We start from the raw sequence: 24415 nt of genomic DNA on the forward strand, positions 1-24415 counted from the left end.
TGGTTGCTGCTTCTGTGCGTGTCCCCGGCTCGGATTGGGTGCGACGGTCTGCCTTCGACCCCGTACCCACGACAGACGCCCAGAAAATCCGTTCTAAATTAGTGACCCAGGCGGGCTCGCCCGCACATCTCCGGATTCGCTTCCCCACACCCTTTGAGCGCCTTGCGTTCGGGTGCGCAGCCGCGCTGGGCCCCGCTCACAGGCCCGGCTCACCCGGGGCGCTGAAGGGCCGAGGGAGGCCCTGGACCCCGCGAAGAGACAAGCCAGGAAGGCGCCCGGCGCTCCCGGATCACGTGACCGCCACCAGCGGGACTCTGTCACGTGACGGCGCAGCCGGCGAGCGTTTTTCTCACGTGACGGAGGTGCAGGCGTGTGGCCCAATGAGGAGGCGGGGGCGGGGCTTCCGGGGGCGGTGCGCGGGAAGAGAACCCGGGGCACCCGCGGCGGCAGGGGAGACCCGGAGGGGAGCAGCGAGCTGGGGTCCAGTCCGGGGCCCGCCGCCTTTCACAGCCCGGCCGCAGGGAGCAGCATGAAGTGTCTGGTTACGGGCAGCAACGTGAAGGGTGAGTTGGGGCCAGCCCGGGGCTGGGGGCACATGGGAGGGCCCAAAGCGCCAGCAAAGCAGTGTTTTTCTCCTCTCCTGCCCGCAGTGCTCGGCAAGGCCGTCCACTCCCTGTCCCGTATCGGGGACGAACTCTACTTGGAGCCCCTGGAAGACGGGGTGAGGAGCCACGGTATTGGGGGGGGTGAGATTCCCACAGGGAGCCCTAACCTGGGCTCGAGTCTCGCCCCCATCAGATAGGATGCCGGTGGGCAGATTTGTCTGCTGAGTTACAGTTTCCTCCCCTGTTGCTGGGACGTCACCTTGAGCCCTGTCATCTTCCCAGACCAGTGTGTGAATTGAGAGCATTTGCCCTCCCTGAAGTGCCCGGGGGCGGGTGGGGTCGGCGCTGAAAGCTGTGTAGGGCCCTTGCTGCGGGAGCGGTGCTGAGGGGCACTCCGGGAAGGCTTCATGGAGAAGATACCCGCTGATTGGAAGGAGAGGGAGGGATTCAGCAGACGATGGTGGAAGTGGAGGACATTAGGGCAAGTGTGTGAGCAAAAGCCGGCCAGAGGGCTGGGCCTGACATTGCAGGTGACTGCATCCCTCTCCCTGCTTTTCCTGGCCCAGCTCTCCCTCCGGACCGTGAACTCCTCCCGCTCGGCCTATGCCTGCTTCCTCTTTGCCCCACTCTTCTTCCAGCAGTACCAGGCGGCCACCCCTGGTCAGGACCCGCTGCGCTGTAAGATCCTGATGAAGGTGAGGCCCCTCCCTCAGCGGTGGCAGTGCACTCCCCCAGGAACCCCCCCAGGAACCTCTACCAGTGCGTTTGCTCTGAGGCACACAGTAGGTGCCAGCTGGAGAGAGAAACATATGCAGGAGCAATCCAATGCAAAATGCAGCGCAGGGGCGTAGTACGGACATCCACAGGGTACGGTAATGGGAGATACGGAGAGGCTAATTGATTCTGCCAGGGACCTGCAGAGAGTGGTGACATTCAAGCTGGTCCTTGAAAGGTAAGCAGGTCTTTCAAGGCATTCCAGACAAGGGGAACAGTATGAACGAAGGCCTGGAAGGGTGTAAATTTCTGTGTGTGTGGGAAGTCCTTTCCTGGTGTGACAGTGCTGAGCCCGTGATGGGCCAGAGCCTAAGGGGATGTGAGAGCTGGCTGGTGGAGGCGCGGCACTGGGCTGATGTGTTTCCATCGCCTAGTCGTTCCTGTCAGTCTTCCGCTCGCTGGCGATCCTGGAGAAGACCGTGGAGAAATGCTGCATCTCCCTGAATGTCAGGAGCAGCCGCCTGGTAGTTCAGCTGTACTGCAAATACGGTGAGTGAGCAGCTGGCTGGCCAGGTCGTCCTTGCGGCGTGGGGTGGAGGTTGGCGAGGCCTACTGAGACCCTGTCTGCCCATCCAGGGGTGAGGAAGACTCACAACCTGTCCTTCCAGGACTGCGAGTCCCTGCAGGCTGTCTTCGACCCAGCCGTGTGCCCCCATGTGCTCTGTGCCCCAGCAAGGTGAGCACGCTCCCTGGTTTCAAGCTGAGGCCTAGGTTTCTCTCTTCCTTCTTTGGGCCTCAACCGTCAGTTTAAGAAGGAACTTCCCCCATTTTCCCTACAGGGTTTCTGTAGACCTCAAGGAGTTTATCCAACCCGGTTTGCTTTCAGGTCCTTGCCTGGCTCCTCTAAGGGCAGAGGCTGGAGTGAGGAGGGGCTGGGTGCTCCCTTGTTCCATGTTCCTCATTGTCTTCTGGAGTCTGTATTCTCCACCTCAAAGGTCTGACTTGGTTTTCTGACCACTCAGACCCATCCTGACTCCTCTGTCAGAGAACGGGTCTCTGGCCTGCCCTCAAGTCTTCTCTGGCCTGAACACCTTTGAAGGTCCCTTAATTTTTGTGGCTCAGGGACTCATGACCCTTCTCTGGCCTTGTCGTCCTTCTGGGATGATCCCCATTCAAGGGCAGCCTCTCTTCCTACCTGGCTGGGCTCTAGCCTCGAGGGGTCCCAGCAGGAGGCCAAGGAAGGAGGCTAGGAGGGGAAGTCCTGGTCCAGGAGGGCTGCCTGAATAAGCAGCTGTAGAGATGGAGCTGTTCTGGGGAATCAGAGGGGCTGTGCAGGGCCCGGGAGACTCCAGCAGATGCAAAGGTCCCTGGTGAAGACAAGAGCAGAGGGGATTGGCTCTCCTCCCACTCACCCACACGCTGGGTGCCACTTGCATCCAAGTAACCCAAGGTTTTGTGTTTCTTTTCTTTTGGTAGCCGAAGGCCATGGTAACCTCAAGGTCCATTTGGGTCCTGACTTTCTGTTTTTCTGAGTTCTGTTGAAACAGCACTGCCCAGGATCCCTTTGGGTAGAGAAAGAGGGAATCAATCTGTGGTCTGTATTTTGAGGATTTTTCTTTCTCTTTCTTCTTTATTTATTTATTATTTATTTATTTTCGGTACACGGGCCTCTCACTGCTGCGGCCTCTCTCGTCACGGAGCACAGGCTCCAGATGTGCAGGCTGAGCGGCCACGGCTCATGGGCCCAGCTGCTCTGCGGCATGTAGGATCCTCCCGGACCGTGGCACGAACCTGCGTCCCCCGCATCGGCAGGCAGACCCCCAACCACTGTGCCACCAGGGAAGCCCCTCTTTCTTCTTTAAAAAGAGCAGTTGTGTTGAGATCTATCCTGATGGGGCATTTTCCGTAAACCTACATCGTTGGAAAAACAGTCAGACTTTTTTTATCTTAGGTATTGGCCTATCCCAACAATCTGTACTGTTCTAGGGTGTGATGGCTTAGGAGTGAATGTGATTTGAACCTAATACATTTTTAGAGGGTGTCAAATTCAGGACCAGGCAGATCCACCTCCTGACCCTAAACATGGTCCTAAAGTAAATTGCTTGAGGAAATTGGATCCCAGAGATTACAGGTGGGGAATTCTGAAGTGTGTCCATATTCCATTGGAGATCAAAGAAGCCCAGCTAAGAGAATTGGGGGCTGACTCACATGACAGCTTATTTCTGAAAAGGCTATTTTATCTTGAAGATTATGAGTTTGGAGGAACTAAGGTGATGGACAGTGGAAAGAATCAGAACATGTGAAATTCCTTAAAAATTTATTGACTTAAATAATTTTGTCTCTGTTAGACATAATACAAAAAAAAACTTTAAAAAAAGCAGTTGTTTCTTGTTTTTAAATTTAATTAATTTATTTTTGGCTGCGTTGGGTCTTCGCTGCTGTGCGCGGGCTTTCTCTAGTTGCAGTGAGCGGGGGCTACTCTTCGTTGCAGTGCGCGGGCTTCTCATTGTGGTGGCTTCTCTTGTTGCAGAGCACGGGCTGTAGGCGCACGGGCTTCAGTAGTTTTGGGTCGCGGGCTCTAGAGCTCAGGCTCAGTAGTTGTGGTGCACGGGTTTAGTTGCTCTGCGGCATGTGGGATCTTCCCAGACCAGGGCTCGAACCCATGTCCCCTGCGTTGGCAGGCGGATTCTTAACCACTGCGCCACTAGGGAAGCCCCTGTTTCTCTTTTTCTTATGGGCAATTTTAAATTCATATAGAAGTAGACGCCAGTTCCTGTCCCAAGTGATTTGAGGCAAATTCCAGATGTTATTTCACCTGTAACTGTTTATCGGCATGTGTCTTTTCTAGACAAGGATCTGAGGGCTCTCCCTGAGGGCCGCATTTATGCAGACTGTGTGGGGATGGTCTCCCGCCCCTGGGTGGCCAGGTGCCGCCTGCCCGGTTTGGTTCAGCGCAAACAGCCCGTGCTTCCTGCTGTCTTCTGTGGGCTCTGCTCTTGTCCGCCCCGTCTCTTGCAAGTGGACTTCTCCCACGACAGCCTGGGAGCCTTGGACGGGGCAGGGACCATGTCCCGCTCCTGTCCTCCCTGGGGGCATGCTAGGCCTGGCCTGGTTCCCTTTGGACATTGGTGTGTGTCACCATCCCGCCTCAGATCCTGAGAGCGAAGCCACTGGGTGGGGCTGAGTCTTGGGGTGATGCTGTGCCCTCCTCACAGGGTCCTGGGGGAGGCTGTTCTGCCCTTCCCCCCTGCGCTGGCCGAAGTGACGCTGGGGATTGGCCGTGGCCACAGGATCATCCTGCGTAGCTACCAGGAGGAGGCAGGTGAGAGCGCCAGACATGGCCTGGGGCAGGGGGCAGAGATGGGCTGGGATGGGGCAGGGCCCAGGTTTCCTCCTGTTGCTGTCTCCACAGACAGCACCATCAAAGCCATGGTGACCGAGATGAGCATCGGGGGGGAGGATTTCCAGCAGCTGCAGGCCCAGGAAGGGGTGGCCATCACTTTCTGCCTCAAGGAATTCCGGGTGAGGTTGCCCGCCACGCGCTCACTGCCCGGTCCACCGCTCCTCCCTGCCCGGTGCGGGGCCTCACTGCTCTGCCTCTCCCTTCCCAGGGGCTCCTGAGCTTTGCCGAGTCAGCGAACTTGTCTCTCAGCATTTACTTCGATGGCCCTGGCAGGTAACTCCGAGCCTCAGGACAGGGTGGGGAGGGATCTGGGATGCCAGGAGCCAAAGGGCCTTGACCGTGCCTGGACCCGTCACCTGCCAGGCCAGCCATCTTTGCCATCAAGGACTCTCTGCTAGACGGCCACTTTGTCCTGGCCACGCTCTCAGAGCCGGACCCGCACCCCCAGGACCTGCGTGCCCCGGAGCTCCAGCAGCCAGCGCCTCAGCTTCAGGCTCACAGGTGAGAGCGCTGCCCACCCACTCCTCCTCCCCACCTCTGTGCACCCTGGGGAGCCTGCTGCTTCCAGCGTCAGCGCCTCCCCTCCCCCCACTTCCTGTTGGGCCCCAGCCCTGCAAGCTCAACCTTACTGGGCAGCTGTACTCAGAGACTCCCCCCACCCAGGGAAGTGTCCCCAGGGTCGGGCTGGCTTCCTTCTCTGGCTGAGGCCTCCCCTCCGAGCCTCCTCCCAGGCCAAGGAGGGAAAGGGCTGCCGGGAAGCGGGGGGCTGCCTGGGACTGGGGAAGGCGGTGGCTGAAAGGGCAGGTGGGTTGGGGAGGATGGGCCCAGTGTAGTTTAAGCAGAGGAAGTTTGGCCTGGCCCTCTGCCCAGCATGTCCCTGGGCCCCAGTGCGCTCCGGTTCCTGTCCCCTGGGAAGGTACGGGCTTGGGCCCCAGGTGGCCCAGCTTACAGAACTTGCTGCTCCCCTCCCCCAGCTGAGCTAAACCGGCCCCCAAGATGTCTCCCTCAGGCCTCTACCTCAACTCTGATGAAAGGATTCCAGGTCCACCCCCTCCAGGAAGCAGCCACTTAACCCCAGGCATCCTCTCCCCTCCCACCAAACCAGGAAGTAATAAAACCAAGAGGTCACCAACGGTCACAGGGCTTTTGCAGCCACCCGCTGAGCCCTCCAAGGTGGGGCCCTGCCTCTGTTCCCCCTCTTCTCTCCCTGCCCTTGCTAAGCCGTCTCTGCTTACAGCACGCCCCACCTGGACGACTTTGCCCTTGATGACATTGACTCGTACATGATCGCCATGGAAACCACCGTGGGCAGTGAGGGCTCACGGACACTGCCCTCCACCTCCCTTTCACCTGGCTTCCAGCCCCACTGTAGCCCTGGCTCCCACTCAGAGGAGGAAGATGACACCGAGCCCAGCACAGTGCCTGGGACTCCCCCACCCAAGAAGGTAGGGGCTGGCTGGAGACGGAGGCAGGGATGGGAGGCGGAGGGAGCAGCCTCCAGAGCTCACTTGGCTTCCTCTGTTTTCTCGCCAGTTCCGCTCGCTGTTCTTTGGCTCCATCCTGGCCCCTGCACACTCTCCCCAGGGGCCCAGCCCCGTGCTGGCTGAAGACAGTGAGGGGGAAGGCTGAGCCGAGAGGTCCTTGGAGGACTGGACCAGAGGAAGCCCCAGCCTCCCCATCTCCCAGCGCCAACCAGGGGCGGGGCCAGCTCTCCTCCAGGGTGGGTGGTAGAGGTGGGCTGTGCTGGAGCTCAGCTGGCTGGTCCTGCCGCCTCCCCCAGGCCCTGCTCGGCTATCTGTGACTGGCCTGGGTCCTGTCGTCTCCCTTCGGCCCCCAGTCGATCATGTCTGTTCCCAGTCTTGGTGCCGAGCTGCCACCTGCTGGGAGGCCCCTCACCTCTTTATCCAACCATGCGGCAGGGTTGGGGGCCTGCGTTCTCTAAGCCCACCTCCCTAAGAAAAAAACCTCGGTGGGGCTGCTGGCCCCTGCTGATCCACCTTCTCTGCCAACCAGGACCTGTCCCTCCCTCAGATCCTGGGTACACCTCGGGGATCCCCTGTGCCCGGCATACACTGTTTTGCTTGCTTTTCCAAAACTCTCTGGCCCTGACTTGGAAATTCCAAAGGCCCCTGTGACCTGAGCGTGTGGCTGGTGTTTCCCTCGCTCGGGCCCCATGCCCAGCAAGCCTCCCAAGTGGCCCTAGGCAGAAGAGGTCGCCAGGCGCGGCATTTCGGACAAGGGAGACAGACGCCATGGCGAGAATCCAGCTTTGACCTTTATTCGAGAGACCAGATGGGTCGCCCCAGGATCCGGCTGCCAGCCCTGAGGCCAAGCAAGGCTGGGGACCCACAATCTGGCCCTGCTCTGCCCTGAGCTGCAGCCTCAGCCCCAGGATCCTGCCTGCAGCCACTGCAGGTGCAGGTGGAAGGAGCCCTGGGGGTTGGACGCTGCTATTGATTCATAAAAAAAAGAAAAATACACCAAGGCTCCGTGTTCCCTGTGATGGGCGGCCCTAGGGGGCCAGCACGAACCCTCACAGCCACGTGATTTCTGTACAATCCACCGTCTGGGGCAGAGGGCGGGCACACGGGGGCTATTTCTTGGCTTTGGCGGAGTTGCGGGGCGGGGTGATGGGCCGGCCTCCAGGGTTCAGGCCGCTGAACTGCCCATATTTCCCCTTGTTCTTGTCGGCGGGCTTGAGGATCTAAAAGAGGCAAGCTGGTCAGGCTCATGGGGCTGAGCCATGGGCCCCTCCCGCCCCTTCCATCCCCATCTCCACCCCCACCTGGAAGGAGCACATGAGCGTCTCGTCCACGCTCATCATGGCGCCTGCGTTGTCAAACTCGCCACAGTAGTTAGGAGCTGAGAAGAGTGTCACCAGCTGCCGCTTGGCAAAGAACTCATAGCCATCTTCTACCACCTGGACGAGGGTGGGGACAGTTAGTTCAGCAGGTGCTGCTGCCCGGCCCCCGCTGCCACCCAGACCAGAGCTGCCAGCCCACCTGGTGTGCCCGGCAGATGAGATCCAGGTCGTGCTTGTGCAGGAACTTGGCCACGACCTCAGCTCCAAAGGTAAAGGAGACGCCACGGTCATTCTCGCCCCAGCCCTGCACGTCCTTGTCAGGGTCAGACCACAGCAGGTCACACAGCAGGCCCTGGTCTGGCACGTCTGTAGGCCGCATGATACGCCGGATCTGCTCCATGGACTGTAGGTCCGGGGACAGGCCTGGGGGGCACCAGCGGCAGGTCACTTCCTCAAGCCTCAAAACAAGGGCCCTCCCTTCTCCAGGAAGCCTTTGCCAATCAGCCTCTGTTCCCTCAACCCGCCGCCCTCTCCTGGATTCCTGGGAGCCTAGACAGGCAGAGCTCATCGCCTTCTGCCTCTTCAAGTCCCTGTCCCTTCCAGGAGCACAATGCTCCCTGGAAAAAGACAAGCAAACTCCACGCAAGAAACCGAGGCCACGACATGACAGTGAGTGCAGCCTAATGCTGGGGTGCGGGGGGACTTTGTGGAAAAAGTGATATCCAAACCAGGGCTCCAGGGAGAGCTGTTCCAGGTGGCTGAGAATGTGTCCTTCAGCTAACACTTCTGTCCCAAATCCCCCAGGGATGTGGCCAGGCTCGTCCTGCCCAAGCATTCCCTCGCCATGCGGCCCAGAGCCGCCCTCACCCCCGTGACAGCAGAAGATCTTTTCATCCACAATGGCAGCAATAGGCAGGCAGTTGAAGCAATCGGTGAAGGTTTTCCATAGTTTGATGTTGTAGCGTCTCTTGCCTGCCCAGAGGAAGGAGAGGGCTCACGAGAAGGCCTGTCTGCCCCACCCTCAGTGTGGGTCTCTGGGCCTTCCAGGGCACATTGTGTGTTGTTCAGACACAGCTGGGAGAAGAGAATGGACGGCAAGAAGGGAACCCTCCCCCCCGGGCCAATCCCCACCCCACTGCCTCCCAGGACGAATTCTAAGGCAGCTGAGTCCACAGGAACCCCCAAGTTCCAGTTCTGGAACAACCTCAGGGTTGGCACTCACCCCCCTGCACATGAGCAGAGCCAGGCCAAGACCAGGTCTGGTCTCTCTCAGCTTCTGGCCAAGAGAGTCCAGTCCAGACAGGCATCCTAAGTGCTTAAGTAACGGATGCAGTGGAGGGGGGTGTCGGCAGGCAAGGCCCTGCATTAGAATGCTGGCAGCCCTTCAGTCGGCAACCATTCACCACGTCCCTCCTGAGCGCCAGGACCCATGCCAGGAGGGCAGGGCGGAGAGACGTGAACTGGCCCTGCCTTCACAGAGCTCAGTCTAGCAGGTGTTTGTCAAACACTGCTACCCCAGCCACCAGGTCAACACGAGGGTCGCACTGAATGGCGACCTTCAGCCCCAGAGGCTCCGCCCACTCACACTCATCGTAGAAGCCGTAGATGCGGTTGATGCTGGCGCACTCGTGGTTCCCACGGAGCAGAAAGAAGTTCTCAGGGTACTTGATCTTATAGGCCAGCAGCAAGCAGATGGTCTCCAAAGACTGCTTGCCCCTGTCCACGTAGTCCCCCAGAAACAGGTAGTTGCTCTCTGGAGGGAAGCCGCCGTACTCGAACAGCCGCAGAAGGTCGTAGTACTGGCCATGAATGTCGCCTGTGACCCAGAGAACCAGGTCAGCACTAGATGCAGTCTGAACTTGAACCCAGGGCCAGGGTTGGACTCAAGGGTGGAGAGATCCAGGGACTTTGGCTGGTGGTGGTGGGTACCCACTTTCAGGAAGCAAAGGGGCCTGGGCAGGGGGCTCACCACAGATCTTGAGGGGTGCCTCCAGCTCCAGAAGAATGGGCTGGCTCAGGAAAATCTCCCGGGATTTGAGGCACAGACCACGGATCTCGTTCTCTGTCAGCTGTACATTCTTTCCAGGCCGCGAGCCCTGCACTGGGAGTGGAATGAGGCGTCAGGACCCTCAGGCGAGAAGAGGGTGGGTGACATGGGTGGCCCCGTAGGCACTTCTGGGGGGCGCCTGGGCCTCCCGGGCCCCGCCTCGCCCAGGGGCAGCTGTTGCTGCTCAGCCTCCTGGGACCCCCGCCTCAAGCCTCAAGGGACGAGACCCCCAACTACCCTCAAGACACTCGAAAGGGGACTGCTGTGCGCGGAGGCCTGCCAAAACCTCAGAACACAGGACCCCTTGCTTGCGGGGGCTAGGCTTCTCGGATTTCTTTCTAACCCCAAGAGCCCTGGCTAACCCGTGCGCCCCCGCCCTGCTCTGGCAAGGGGAGCAACCCCAGACCTCCCAGGGGCGCCGCAATTGGGAAGGGGGGCACCTGCGGCCACGGGACCTCGCGGCCCGTCCCCGCCCAGTCTAAGCTGGTCCTGGGAGGGGCAAGTCCACCCGCGCGCCACTTCCGGGCCGGGCAGGGGACCAGGGCGCGGCCGGCGCCCACCTCCCCTGCCCCGGCCAACCTTCCAGCAGGCGCCCGATGATAGAGTCCAGGTTGAGCTTCTCGCTGTCGGACATGGCGGCGCCGCCGCTCTGGCCCCAGCAGCTCCGGGCCCGCTCCTGCCTCCCGCCCTCCCGATGCCTCCTTCCGGCCTGGCGCTCCTTCCGCCCGCCCCGGCTCGCCGCCCCGCCTCCTAGGCCTCCTGCCCCGCCCCTCCCCGCCCCGCCCCGCCCGCTGCCCCTGCGCTCTAGCGCCTCCGTCGGACGCAGGGCGCAGGGGTCGCGGCGGCCCGGGAGGCGGGGCCTCGGTCAGGGGACCGGACTTGGACTGACTCGTGTGTCTGGGGCGGAGCCTGCCCTGTGGGCGGGGCTTCATGGGGCGAGGTCAAGCCTAGCTCCGCCCTTGAGTTACCCTCGGCTGTTCGGAGGAGGTGCGGTCGGAAGTACTGTGGAAGTTGTTTTTCTCTTTCAAGGGCTAAGCAGTCCTTCCCACTTCTGTCCTGGTCGGGAAGGTTGTGTGACCTCATTGGTAACTCATTGGGTCTCCCCAAACAGTGCAGATTAAGCCCTTGAAGTGCAGGAAAGGAAACTGAGGCTCAGAGATAGTAAGAGTTAGCCTCGAATTCACGGAGGACCTCTACCTCCTGAGTCTGGGGCCCTCGGGCGACTGGCTAGGTAGATCCAGACACCTGTTGCTGAACTCCGAGCTCATTTTGGTCCACACTGCCTGTGGTGCATGCTAAATTATTACTTTTTGTAATGTCTTATCCTTGCCTTTTGAGTAGCATAGTAATGCTACATTGTGTGCATGTTGAAAGTATTACTTTGTAAAGAGCAAACACTAAATACACCATGATACTCGTTGGACCCTGAATCGAGTGTTTTACATGCCAGTGACCTCAAATCTGGAGGCAGCCTGCCCTCTCTACCTCTGGCAGGCCCTGGCCGCATCACACCCAGCACAGGAACCCAAGCCTGCACCCACCCAGCCCACCGGGATGGTGGGAGGAGCCCATGGCCCAGGGCCAGTGGGGCAGGCCGGAAGAGCCCGGGACAGGAAGGGGTAACTACCCCCCCACACGCACTTAGGAGGGGCCCCCTGGCTGGTTGACGAAGCTGTGGCTGAGGAGGAAGTGAGAGGAGGAGGTGAGGTGCAGCAAGGAGGTAAGCTGGGCTGCAGGGGACAGGGGCCTGGCCTTTCTGCTACTTCTGGGCCCATGCTCCACCCCCACCCCACAAGAGAAGAGGGGACAGAAGGGGCTTGGAGAGATACCCTGAAATCTGCTCCCTCTGACCACGCAGTCAGGTCCTGGGGCTGGGGCCTGGCTGGATAGGAGCCCAGGCCCCAGGCTGGCTAGGAGCCGCCTCTCATGTTGGCTTTCCCCACATGTTGCAGCCTATGGCATCAGGCGTCTGCAGCACCATGGCCCAGGCCCTGGGGGAGGACCTGGTGCAGCCTGGTGAGCTGCAGGATGACTCCAGCTCTTTGGGGTCTGACTCAGAGCTGAGTGGGCCCGGCCCATATCGCCAGGCTGACCGCTATGGCTTCATTGGGGGCAGCTCAGCAGAGCCAGGGTAAGTAGGGAAGGGATGGAGTGGGGCGGTGGGGTGCTGGGAATAAGGGTGGGAGCTGAGGGCTGAATTCTAGAGTGAGGTCCAACCTCGAGGGTCCTGGGCGGGTCTGGGGACTCAGCCACTATCATCCCTTCTCGGGTTCCAGATGGAATCCTAAGGTTAGCAGGGCTGTGGGGGGTGGCTCCTGTATGTCTCTTTTACTCCCAGTTTCTGAGGGTTTCCACCCACCTCTGGGGCCAAACATTCTTCTCCTTTTAATCTGGCCCGGGAATCCCAGATCCAGATCACAGAACCCACACTTCTTCCCCCACCAATCCTCTGCATTCCTCATGTACAGACAGGAAGACAAGTCCAGAAACAGTTAGGAAGATCACACAGCAGATCAGAGACAGAATCAGACCCAAACTCACAACTCCTGGCTTCTAGTCTAGGACTCTGTCTACCCAACTTCCCTGATGACTTGTCTGTGTCCCTATCCTGGGGGACAATCAACAAGCCCCTCCCTCAACACACACCTACACACCCCCTTCAGTCTCTCCTGCTTCCACCCACATCGGAGCCACATCCTTTCCTGTCCCCATGACAACCACTGGCAACTCCTGGGTGACAGGTCCCCACCCCGCCCCAGAGATTCCCAGAGATCTCCAGGGCCAGGAGTTAGGCTCACCCAGGTAGCATGAAGGGTGGCAAATGTGGGCTCTGGGTAACAGCTGCCCAGCGCCTGGACACCTGTGCCATATGTCCCCAGGCCAGGTCACCCTCCTGCAGACCTTATCCGCCAGCGGGAGATGAAGTGGGTAGAGATGACCTCACACTGGGAGAAAACCATGTCTCGGCGGTACAAGAAGGTGAGGGGGAGAGTGGTCCCACCCAGGCCTCCGTGGCTCAGCCCCCTTTGCCTCGGCCCATACCCAGGCAAAATTCACCCCTCCCATGTCCCAGTACCTCCTGCCTTTTCTCCCTGCTACCCAAAGTGGCTCTTGCCTGATGACAGGTTGTGCTTGGGGCCTGCCGACAGGAGCAGGGGAAGCTGGTGTGGCTGGCCTAACGGGGTCCCTTGGCCTCACCCACAGGTAAAGATGCAGTGCCGGAAAGGCATCCCCTCGGCCCTGCGGGCCCGGTGCTGGCCCCTGTTGTGCGGGGCCCATGTGTGTCAGCAGAACAGCCGTGACACTTATCAGGTGAGGGAACTGGCAGGGGTCCCACCTCCCTTCCCTGGCCCTTCACCACTCTGGGCCTTCACATTCACCTTTTTGTCCACCCACAGGAACTGGCTGAGGCCCCTGGGGACCCACAGTGGATGGAGACCATCGGCAGGGACCTGCACCGCCAGTTCCCTCTGCATGAGATGTTTGTGTCACCCCAGGGTCACGGGTACGAGGCCAGTGATGCCCAGGGACCCCCAGCCCCACAACCCTCAGGTGCTTTGGCCTAGTACCCCCCCGCTCCAGCTTTATATCTTTGCATCTCAGAGGACCCAGCAAGGCCCTCAGGGGGCTGAGGCCTGGGAAAGGGCCGCCAGAGGGTGGGGAAGGGATGCCCGGAGGACTGGCCCCTAACGGGGTCTTCTGGCACAGGCAGCAGGGGCTCCTCCAGGTACTCAAGGCCTACACCCTATATCGGCCGGAACAGGGCTACTGCCAGGCCCAGGGCCCTGTGGCTGCCGTGCTGCTCATGTATCTGCCCCCAGAGGTGAGTACCCTCAACCCTGCTACGGGGACCCAAGACCCTGACCCCCTAACCCCAGTGATCCATGACCCCCAACGCTGGTGACCTAGGGACCTAGTAATCCTGTGCCCTGGACCCATGACCCCTCCATCCCCAGGAACTCTGGCCTCAGGGACCTGGGATCCTTGACTCCTACCCAAACCTGTCCTAGTGAGTGACTCAGGGCCTCATGACCACCAACCTCAGCGACCTTCAAACCCAACGACCTTGACTGCAGGAACATGGAACCCTGAGCCCTGACATTTGCCCCAATGATCTAGGAGTCTGGTTGTTATTACCTTGACCTTATGACTTCTGATTCTGAACCCTGTGACCATGATCCCTGACCCCAGTGACCCCAAGAACCCAAGACCTGAACTTTGGGACCCTCCCTAGCCTTGACCAGTGAGCCCCTACCCTGTGACCCTCAAATTCAACCCCCTGAGCCCTGTGACTTCCAACTCCCTGCACCCCTTGGTAGGCCTCTATCTGGGCAACAGGAAGCTTTTTGGTAAGACCTGCCCCTCCTTACCAGCCCCAGCACTGAGTCCAGGCTCCTGGCTCCAGAGTCACCCCAGATGGTGTCCAGACCCTCCCCTGCACCCCTTTCCCCCGCCCTGTGGTCCCCTCCGTGGTCCCCTCTGCGGTGGGCACTCAAGGCCTGTGCCCGCCCCCAGGAGGCCTTCTGGTGCCTGGTACAGATCTGCGAGGTTTACCTCCCTGGCTACTACGGGCCCCATATGGTGAGAGGCTGGGATGGGGCCAGAGGGCACAGGGGGAGGGGCTGGGCGGGGGGGGGGAGGGGCCTGGGGACTGGGTGGGGACCTGGGGACCGGGAGTGGAGATGCTGACGGACGTGGCCACAGGAGGGTGTACGGTTGGACGCCGAGGTGTTCACGGCCCTGCTGCGGCGGCTGCTCCCGCGTGTGCACAAGCACCTGCAGCAGGTGGGCGTCGGGCCCCTGCTCTACCTGCCCGAGTGGTTCCTGTGCCTCTTCGCCCGCTCCTTGCCCTTCCCCACGGTGCTGCGTGTCTGGGACGCTTTCCTTAGTGAGGGTGAGTGTGTGGCTGGCCAGGTGGGCGGGGGCAGGCGTGGGAACTGGGGCCGGAAGCCTCGGGTGCCTGGTGTGCAGAGGGGATGAGGGTGCCAGCTCTGCTCTGCCCCACCGCCACTGCCAGTCCTGGCCTGGGGTCTGGGTGCTGGGGTGTGCTGAGGGTGACAGCGCCCTGTGGCTCTGGGGAAACGGCCCAGCCCTTGGCCACGGATCACCAATGTAATGAATGATAGCCCCCACCCCCAGCAGTGAGACCACCACAGGGAGGGCACCATCTGCTTGGGGGAGGGCTGGAGTCGGGGGGCGCTGCAGAGATCACAGCAGTGAGCCAGCTCAGGGAGCGGGCACAGTGGGGGCATGGCCGATGGAGCCCCACGGGCCCTGGTGAGCGCTCTCGGAGGCCAGCGCTGCTCCGGAAGCCAGGGCCACTTGAGTGAGTGAGACCTACATTCTGGTGGAAGTGGGGATGGGAGGCGACGGTACTAAATTAACAAGATATTTATAGGTTGTCAGAAGTTCTGTGAAGAAAATAAAACAAAGGATGTTCCAGAGTGTAGGGGGGCGGCAGGAGGAGAGTTTAAAGGTGCTCGCAGCTGCTCTATGGAAGAGGCAAACTTGCAGGGCCAGTGTGGAGGCGGAGAGGCCAGGCTACAGACGACTGACGTGGGGGTGCGGACATGGGAGAAGTGCCAGGCCAAGAGAAGGGTGGTTGGACCAAAAAATGGTAGAAATCAATCAGTGCATCTATTGAGCACCTGCTGTATGCCCAGTTGGCTTCAGGCTGGCTTAGAGCTCTGGCCACGGGTGTCCAAGTTGCCATCTACATGGCCTCCCCTGCAGACTCAGACCTCGAGGGCGGGGCGGGGCAGGGCAGGCGCCCCCCCCCCCCCCCCCCCCCCCCCCCCCCGTCAGGGTGGCTGAGCTACCCTTGCCCTCTGCCTCAGGCTCCGTTTCATAACAGTGACACCATTAGTAGTCGCTGCTGTCCCTTTACAAGTCACAGTTGTCACCAGACCTCGCTGGTCCCCTGACTGCTGTTCTCAGCAGACCCGAGGCTACCAGGAAGGAATTCTGAGGCTCCAGGAACAGGCCCAAGGTCACACCCATGTGTGTGTGTGTGTGTGTGCGTGTTTGTGTGCATGTGTGTCCTATGCTCTGGCTTAGAGGTGAGGAGTTCTGGCTAGAATCTTTCTAGAATCAGAAGGTCACAGGTCTGAGCTGGAAAGGCCTTCACGTCACCACCCAGCCCCTCCTTGGAGGGACGAGGAGCTGAGGCCCAGAATGAGAAGGCTTGGCGTGAGGCGTTCAGTAGCCCCTGGCTCCTGGCAGGCTGCTCTGCCCACAAGTGTCTGTGGCCCCTGAGACATGCTGGCCAGAGCTCTCAGATTGCCATCGTGCTCTCAGTCATTGGGTCATGGCAGCAGAGCTGCAGGAGGGTGGAAGGAGTCTGGCTGAGGGCAGGTTCAGGTGCAGACTGAGGAAGCCCAGGGCTGGCCCCCCAACTGAGTGAGCCCCCGGCCTGCAGGTGTGAAGGTGCTGTTCCGCGTGGGTCTGACACTGGTACGCCTGGCACTGGGCACCACTGAACAGCGCCTGGCCTGCCCGGGGCTCCTGGAGACGCTCGGCGCCCTTCGAGCCATCCCGCCCACCCAGCTGCAGGAGGAGGTCTTCATGCCCCAGGTGGGTGCCCCTTGCCCGCCCTCTGCAATGGCCCAGCCCCCCTGCACAGTTGCGGAAACTGAGTCCCAGAGGGGGAAGTCAGAGTAAGAACCGGGGCTCAGTTCTTGTCCTCTGAGCAGCAGAGAATGTGGAAACCCCAGGCCTCAAGTGGCTTTCGGTGGCTCCTGTAGTCTCTTTGTCTGTCAGCCCCTCAGCCCTCAGCCACTTCCTGCGGCTCTGTCCTGCCCGCCCCACAGGGATCTCATCGCTTCCTGCCCTCCCCCAGGCCAGGCAGATTCAGTATCAACTGCTCCCCACAGGTGCACAGCGTGGCCCTGTCCGAACAGGACTTGCAGCGGGAGATCAAGGCCCAGCTGGCCCAGCTGCCCGCGTCGGCATCTGGGCCACCCCCGAGGCCGCAGGCCCGCCTGCCTGGGGCCCAAGCCATCTTTGAGGCCCAGCAGCTGGCAGGAACCCGGGGAGCCACCAGGCCCGAGGTGCCCCGCATCGTGGTTCAGCCCCCGGAGGAGCCCAGGCCGCCGCGGCGCAAGCCCCAGACCCGAGGCAAGACTTTCCATGGGCTGCTGACTCGGTCCAGGGCCCCCCGTATCGAGAGCCCCGCCAGGTCCCATCGAGGCTCCACCTCCTCCCTGGACACCCGATTCTGAAGGTCCCACTTCTGAGGGTACCAGAGACTCAGGGTCCCCCAACCGCAATTGCCTGAACGGTGGATGCCAGCCTCCAAGTAGGCACCGCACTTTACAGCCGGGGTGGATGCCTCAGCTTCTTTCCCGTGGACTGTGTCCGGGTCAAGGATGAAGGAAGGTGAGAGAGTGAGGTTTTGAGGACCCAGGCCCATCATCCGCCCACGGAGCTGTCCTGGTGCCTGGGCCCTTGCAAGCATCAAGCTGGCGCTGAAGGAGGGTGAGGTTAGGGGCAGAGGCTGGGCTTAGGGGACCCCAAGGCTCCTGGGGAGACCTGGAATAAAGTCTGAGCAGAAGCCCGTATGCAGTCAGATGGAACGCCTTCCAGCCTCAACCCCGGACCAGCGGCTCCTTCCCCTCCGGCCCTCACTCCCCTCACAGCCCCGCCCCTCCGAGCCCAGCCCTGGCTCCTCAGGGCTCACTGAGGCTGCCCATTGGCTGCTGGAAGGTCTTCACCAGCACCAGGAGCCAGTGGTAAGCTGCAGTGCCCAGCCTCTTGGGGTCAGGGAAGGCTTCTGCGCCTGGGGGAGGAGGGCTCCCCAAGTGGATGCTGGGCCCAGAAGTGGGACTCTGTCCCCTCTTCTGCTCCCTCTCCCTGCTGGTTCAGGATTCCCCACAGGGCTGTGGGCACTCTAAGGCAAGTTCGCCCCCCACCCATGGTCCTGGTCCCGTCCTCAGAGAGAGCCAGCTGAGAACAAAGGCCTAGTGTGCCCGGACAAAGGAGGAAGGGCCCGCCAGCCCTTGCCCCCTGCCTAAGCCCCAGCCGCACCCCCTGGGGACTGCCACTGTGGAAACCCCTCCCACACTTGCTAATTGCCCCCGTGGGTGCCTGAGGTGCCTGGGACAGGAGCCATCGCCAGGACAACGGGGCTGGTTCTGATGTAGGCTTATGTTCCTGCAGGGCCCGTTCCCAGTGCCCTGCCTCCCTGCTTCCTTGGGTGCCCTCCCCTGAAGGGGGGAGGGGGAGGGGGAGTACCCGGAGAAAGTGTCTGCAGTCCCACCTTAAATGGTGGAGTGGGTTCTTAGTTCCCTGACCAGGGATCCAACCTGAACCTCCTGCAGTGGAAGTGCGGAGTCTGAACCACTGGACCGCCAGGGAAGTCGCAATGGTGGAGTGTTTGATCCATCCTTCTCAGTGGCTGACCTGGAGTGTTGGCACCCTCAGATCTGGTGACAGGGCCACGGCTGCAGGAACACGCCCCCTCCACATATACTCTTGTGCGCTGACTGTGTGACTGGCCAGGCCCTGGGTCCTGGGCAGACCATCCCACTCCCTGAAGGAGGGACTCACGGAGGTCCAGACCCAGAGCTGAAGTTTACCTGGGGGGAAACTAAGGCTCAGGAGGGGAGGCAACTGGGCCAAAGCTTTGCTGCCCAGGGCAGACCCAAGGTTCACCGCTAGCCCCGCATCAACAGCCATGAACCTGACACCCACCTCCCTCTGCCATCCTGGGGCTGCTGTCTCTCCCACTGCCCCAGTCTCGCCCCAGCCTGGGTTCTGAGTGTGGGCCAGGGGCTGGGCTCCTGTGAGTTAAAGAGAGCTTCCTGAGCCCTCCCTCCCCACTCCCCACCCCACTAGCGTACTTGGAGCTTAATAATAGCACAGTCCCCTGCAGTTCACGGACCCTTTCTCAGACCCCCACACCCTCTCTCTGCAGGTGGCACTGAGAGCCTCTTTAGAGAAGGGGGAGATGGCCAGATTGAGTGCCCAGCCCAGGATCACAGTGGGGGGCAGAGCCAGCTAGACCACGGTAGGTGGGGGAACCTGCAGGGAGTCTATGGGATTTGCCCTGCACTCCCTGCCCTCCGTGCGCTCAGCTCTTCTGCTGGGAAGGTAGAGGAGCAGGAAAGCAGCAGCCTTGGCACCAGGGCTGCTGAGTCTGAAGGAGAGGCCATATGGTAGTCGTTCCCCCTGGATATAGACCCTGGGGCAGGTGGTCTCCAGCAGGGGCCTCTCTAGCTGGGGCTGAGTCACTGCCTTGTCTACTGAGGGAAGCATTTTCTGGGCAGTCCTTCTGCAGATCCCGTTATCAACCATCCATCTGGGAAGCCTGAGCCAAGGGGTCAGACCGAAAGAGGACCAGCTCCCTCCTTGTCGGAACGCTTTTTTACACACGCTGTTCCCACAGGGCTGCGCTAGCCCCCTATGGCTCCTGTGCACTAGTTGGGAAAAGATGCCCCTCCCCCAGGTACATGCATCCCTTGCAGGACAGAAGGGAAGTGACCACTCAGCAGGGTACCTTTGTGCAGTGAGCAACCTGAACAACCACACCCAGTGAACCTAGCAGCCCCAGCTCCCTACAGACCCGCCTGGAAAGGGGCTCGGAGAAGGCAAGGCACGCATCTGAGAGTACTCAGCCTGTGGGGACCAAAGCTGGGGTGGCACCCAGCGATGTCCATCGGCCGGGGTCAGCCCAGGGGACAGGAGTGGGGGTCAAGCAAAGAAGTGGAAGGGCAAATGGACCCCCGTGTGGGGGGCCATGGTCTCCATCTCGACTGCCACCCACCCCATAAGTCCCCCATCCCACACTGTCCGGAGGCCAGGCTTGGACTCCCTGCAAAGTCCCTGCATGGGAATGGCCTTCTCGCTCTCTCTGAACCTCAGTCTCCTCCTACAGATAATAGGATAATAACAGCTCCCGCCCTAGTCCCAAGAGCACTCTACCTGTCTCATTTCTATGATGGTTATTGTTTAGTCAAGCTGGGCAGTCACCCAGGGATTGCGTCTCTTCACCCCACGCCTACCTGGCCCAGCTCAGCCTCAGGTGACCTCCAGGCTCTCCTGGCACAAACAGAGCAAGACTGCCCTGCCAGCCTGCTTGCCCCAACTCCCAGGGCCCTGGGCTGAGCTGCAGTTGCCCAACCCTGATTTTCCTCCCTGCGTCCACAAGGCGAACGCCATCACAGCCGGTGCCCAGCCAGGGCAGTCTGGGAGCGGGCACAGAACCACACTGCCCTGTGTGCATGTATACACACACTCTGGCAGAGGGAAGACCCCGGCCCTGCCTCTCACCAGCCGTGTGACCTTGGGCAAATCACATCACCTCTCTGAGCCTCCATTGCCTCATCTGCAAAAGGCAGAGACTCATAACTGCTACCCAACAGGGTTAAGTGAAATATGGCACATAAAGTCCTCTGTACAGTGCCTGGGACAAGTCAAAAAACGTTCGCTGGGGCTTCCCTGGTGGCGCAGTGGTTGAGAATCCGCCTGCCGACGCAGGGGACACGGGTTCGTGCCCCGGTCCGGGATGATCCCACGTGCCGCGGAGTGGCTGGGCCCGTGAGCCATGGCCGCTGCGCGTGCGCGTCTGGAGCCTGTGCTCCACAACGGGAGAGGCCACAGCAGTGAGAGGCCCACGTACCGCAAACAAAACAAAACAAAACAAAAAAACCCAGAAAAACAAAACCGTTTGCTGGCACTGCTACCTTCTGCCAGGTGCCCCCTGTCCAGCCAAGCCTGGGCTAAAGTATGCACTATAATCCCCATTTGAGGATGAGAAAACTGAGTCCACAGATGCTACACTGCTTGGGTTAAAAACAAGACAGCAGGGACTTCCCTGGCCAGTGGGTAAGACTCTACACTCCCAATGCAGGGACTGGGTTCAATCCCTGGTTCGGGAAATAGATTCCGAATGCATGCCACAACTAAGAGTCCACATGCCGCAGCTAAAGATCCCACATGCCACAACTGAACATCCCACATGCCACAACTAAGGCAGTGCAGCCAACATAAATAAATTAAAAAATTTAAAAAGAGTTAAAAAAAAAAAAGCAAAAAACAAGACAGGAGGCCCAAGGTGGAGTCACTTATGCTAAGCCCCATGTCACCAAACCGAGATAACTTGATTACAGTTTCAGCTCTCCTGGAAATTGTATCTTAAACCAGTCAATCAGGAATTGCCTGACCAGCACTAGCAGGTTCATCTGCCTGATAGACCCCTGCTATTGCCTAAAAGAAAGTGATCTTGCAATAACCAACCCACTTTTTTGCCTAAGTATAACTTCTTTGTGTCTGCTCCCTTCTGCCTATAAAAGTCTTGCATTTTACACAACTTCTTTGTAGCTCCTTTCTGTCTGCTGGATGGGATGCTGCCCAATTCATGAACCGCTGGATAAAGCCAATAAGATCTTTAAAATTTACTCTGTTGGATTTTGGTTCTTAATATTTGTTAAGTGTCAGATCTCATGCTCTTTGGTGACATCCATGCCCCAACCCTGCTCCCTCCCGTGGATCTCCCTGGAGCTAAGGTTACCCCCTCAGCAAGAGGATGGATCTTCTTGGGTGGCCGCACCTCATTCCAGGAGGCTGGGCTGGCCACAGGGAGGAGTGGAGTGTGGATCTGGTGCTGGGGAGCCCAGAGCAGCCCTGGAAAGCTGTGTGGGGAATGTGGGCTGGGCTGGGGGGCCCCAGGTAAGTCACTTCTCCTCTCTGAGTCCCTCCACTGGTAGACAGGGTGGTTCCTCACAGGCTGCTCTGTGTACGGTTGTAGAAAGGGGCCAAAGCAGCCACCTTTGCCTCCACAAGTGCTGCGGGGCCGTCGGTACCCTCCCCCAGCCCAGGAGGCTCTAGGGAACAATCGGGGGGTGTCCCTGGAGAGAGGGTCTGAGTTTGCGGGGCTGAGGTGGGAGAATTGCAACAACAACCTACGTGTGCTGGACTCAGGCTGCTGTGATAATCTTCACCGCAGTCCTATGAGATGGTAACTAGACCCATTTAAGTCAGGAGGAGAGGGAGGTTCAGTCAGACAGGAAGGGGAGGTGCCCAGGCCCCACAGCTGGATCTAGGATCCGATTCCACCTAGTGTGACAACACTTGCGAGGGTATGAATCTCTGGGTCTGTTTCTTGGGGTGAATATGTGGCTGTGATCCAGGTCTCTTGAGGTGTGCTTTTGTGGGTGTTTGGATGGGTGCACCTGGGGGTAAGGATGTGCGTTTTGGGGAGATTGTGGGTATAACTGTGGATGTCCAGCTGACCTGGGTGTTGATGGGCAGGGCAGATCGTGTAGACAAGCCCCTTCCTTTGCTGTGCTCAGACCCACTGGAACTCCCAGCCTGGCCACGCTCTTCCCTCTTGGCCCCCAGCAGGGCAGAGGGTACCCCAGGGAACTGGGACTGCCCTTGTGGGGGGCGTCTTACCTAGTGGCCACTACTCTGGAGGGGCTGGGAGAGATGAGGAGGGGACCCCTCAGATGTACAGGGACCCCTGTTCAAGAAGGTCTTTCTGGGAGTGCTTGCTGCCGTACGGCACAGTGCTCCTTGGCAGACAGCTGCGGCCCCGGGTCCTGGGGAGCTCAGGACTCCATCCAAGGTTAGGGCTCCGGACTGTGTGCTCCAGCCGCTCTCCTGGCTACCCCAGCCCTGAGGGCAAGCCCTGGTACCAGTCTCTGCCGGCTCCAGCTTTCCCCTCCCCCTCTATTCTCTTTCCATCTCTCTTCCATTATGGGTCCCTCTCTATTTATCCCCCTCTGTCCTCTGTCTTTTCTTTACCGCGGCCCCTTAGTCTGTGACCCTCTCTGACGATCGCTATCCGCTAGAACCTGGCCCACTGTTCGACTTACTGTGTCTCCGAAGGTCTCCTGTCTGTCCCTCTGCCTGTCCCTCTGTTTGTCTCTCCCTGCCCGCCCCCCCACCGCGCCTTGCCTCTGGCAGGGTCGGGCCCGCCCACCCCCAGGACCCCAGGTTCAGGATGGGTGGCGGAGGTTTTGCCGGGTCCCCCGGCTGGAGGACGGTGGGGCCGGGCCACTTCGCCCCGCGCCGCCCCGCGCCTGGCACTGGGCATGCCCCGGGCGCTTCTATATAAAGCGGCGCCGCCTCGGCCGGGCGCTGTGCCGCCGCCGCCGCCGAGTCCCGCCGGGTCCGCGCCGCCCGCCGAGCCCGGCAGAGCCCCGCCGAGCCGCTGCCGTCCGCCAGGTACCCCGGCTGCTGCCCGCGCCCCGGGGAGAGCCAGGGAGGGGGCTGCGGGGCAGGGGCCGCGGGGACGGGACCTTGAGCGCCCGCGCCCCCCAGCGGGACCCGTGACACCGCCTGCATACCCCTCCCAGACGCGCGCACACACGCGCGGGGACCCGGCGCGCCCCCCGCTGGAAGGGCTGAGCGCCAGGACCCCCGGCCCTGCCCCGCGCAGCTTGGGATGTGTGAGCTTGGGGTGCGGGCCCCATGGGGTCCGGGCGTCAGCAATCCCTCTGCTTCCTTGGGGTGGGGGTGGGGCAGCCTTGGACACCTCCTGGCTGGGACAGGAGAGCCGCACGCGGTCGCGGGCACCTCTCTGACCCAGAGTCTTAGGGGCTGGGCTCTGCAGTAGAGATCCGGCCGCCCTGACTCCCTCCTCTGTCTCTCTCTGTCAGTCTCTTCCATCAGTCTGTCAGCCTCTCCACCTGTGAGATGGTGAGTCTCCTCTGGTCCCTCCCCACCAAAGCCCAAGACCCTAATCAGAGGGAGGGCCCGGAGGGCGGCATCGGGCGGGGCGCGTAGAAGCCTAACCCTGGGGCTGTCTGTGCGGACAGACCCGTGACCAGCTGCGCACACACCCCTTGACCGCCCACTCTGTGTGCCATGGGACAAGCAGCTGCTGTGTGCCAGGCACTGCCTCTCTCCCCCATCAGCTCTGGGAGGCGGGCACTCTTGGTCCCCTTTGGCATTCATTCAACCTGCAACTTATTATTACCATGCGCCCTGCCCCATTCTAAGTTTGGGAACATAGCAGTGAACCCATTCTGGGCTCTTAGGGGACTCAGCTCCTAAGAAAGGGCACCAAGCCTCAGAATTTGGCACCGGCGAACCGGGATTCCAGGCCAGGTCTGAGGCCCAGACCTCTGCCCTCCCGGCTGCCTGCAGTATGCTGTCTCGCAATGACCACGGTGATTCTCTAGGTCCAAGCCTCATCAGCACCCCGGGGGGGGACAGGGCAGGCACCAGGCACCCACAAGTCCCAAAGAAACCTCACGACTTGTCCAAGGAGGCCCAGCCTGTCCCCCGGAGGACAGGCCCACCTGTGTCTGCACGTGTGTTCACAGTGAGCTTCTGAGCAGCCTCATTTGGGAGTCAGCCAGCCTCAGAGAGGGGCAGGGTGTAAGATTTCATCTAAAGTGAGCATTTCCATGACTCAGAACATCTGAAAAGAAGGGCACCAGCTTCTTCCTTACTAATGCCTGGCCCAGGACTGGGCGTATGGTAGATTCTCCAGCTACTTGGAGATGACCGTGGACCAGCTTCACCCACATATTTAGGTCTCAGCAGAACTCCACGGTGGTACATGGGTCACTGAGGCCAGAGAAAAGAGAGCAGCCCAAGAGTGATTGCTTGGTTCATTCGTTCACTTATTCTTCAGTCATCAAACATTGAGCAGCTACAGCGTGCCAGGGCTGTTTTAGGTCCCAGGGCTGCCTCGATAAGCAAAACCGGCAAAAAACCTCTGCCCCTCTGAACCAAGCTGGGGCAGACCTGGGCGTGGGATGAGGGGGCAGTGATCCAGCCAGCAGTGCATTGCTTTCTGCTCCCACCCGCTGGGGCACTGCACATACAGTTTACAAAGCACTCCCACTTACATGTTCCTGGTGACAGGCCTTCATCCCCCAACCCAACCCAAC

At 60.4% G+C, this 24415-nt stretch overlaps 3 protein-coding genes across 6 annotated transcripts; 2 read left to right on the forward strand and 1 right to left on the reverse strand.

Annotated features, from left to right (window-relative positions):
- The first annotated feature begins 435 nt into the window (after positions 1–435).
- Positions 436–6964, forward strand: RAD9A (RAD9 checkpoint clamp component A). 3 transcript variants are annotated; one of them, XM_060019388.1, is made up of 11 exons: positions 436–563; positions 651–721; positions 1172–1300; positions 1754–1868; positions 1956–2055; positions 4535–4641; positions 4732–4841; positions 4931–4995; positions 5086–5223; positions 5960–6167; positions 6256–6964. In XM_060019388.1, the coding sequence occupies exons 1-11, from the start codon at positions 530–532 to the stop codon at positions 6349–6351; spliced, it is 1173 nt and encodes a 390-aa protein (XP_059875371.1). In that variant the 5' UTR covers positions 436–529; the 3' UTR covers positions 6352–6964. The 3 variants fall into 3 exon arrangements, with proteins under 3 accessions (XP_059875371.1, XP_059875369.1, XP_059875370.1); XM_060019387.1 differs by lacking the exons at positions 436–563; positions 651–721 and having other exon boundaries at positions 751–1300; XM_060019386.1 differs by lacking the exons at positions 436–563; positions 651–721 and having other exon boundaries at positions 747–1300; positions 4535–4841.
- Positions 6965–6979: 15 nt separating this feature from the next.
- Positions 6980–10307, reverse strand: PPP1CA (protein phosphatase 1 catalytic subunit alpha). The gene is made up of 7 exons (XM_060019390.1): positions 10152–10307; positions 9495–9626; positions 9111–9341; positions 8393–8497; positions 7725–7948; positions 7508–7642; positions 6980–7426 (listed from the first exon to the last, which is right to left on the reverse strand). The coding sequence occupies exons 1-7, from the start codon at positions 10204–10206 to the stop codon at positions 7316–7318; spliced, it is 993 nt and encodes a 330-aa protein (XP_059875373.1). The 5' UTR covers positions 10207–10307; the 3' UTR covers positions 6980–7315.
- A 930-nt stretch (positions 10308–11237) lies between these two features.
- TBC1D10C (TBC1 domain family member 10C) lies at positions 11238–17064 on the forward strand. Of its 2 annotated transcripts, XM_060017541.1 has the most exons (10): positions 11238–11292; positions 11525–11703; positions 12452–12551; positions 12777–12884; positions 12971–13077; positions 13281–13395; positions 14088–14153; positions 14277–14466; positions 15991–16145; positions 16445–17064. In XM_060017541.1, the coding sequence occupies exons 2-10, from the start codon at positions 11528–11530 to the stop codon at positions 16790–16792; spliced, it is 1365 nt and encodes a 454-aa protein (XP_059873524.1). In that variant the 5' UTR covers positions 11238–11292; positions 11525–11527; the 3' UTR covers positions 16793–17064. The 2 variants fall into 2 exon arrangements, with proteins under 2 accessions (XP_059873524.1, XP_059873523.1); XM_060017540.1 differs by lacking the exon at positions 11238–11292 and having other exon boundaries at positions 11438–11703.
- The last annotated feature ends 7351 nt before the right edge of the window (positions 17065–24415 follow it).

This window comes from Delphinus delphis, chromosome 8 (genome assembly GCF_949987515.2).
Source record: "Delphinus delphis chromosome 8, mDelDel1.2, whole genome shotgun sequence".
Taxonomy (NCBI): Eukaryota; Metazoa; Chordata; class Mammalia; order Artiodactyla; family Delphinidae; genus Delphinus; species Delphinus delphis.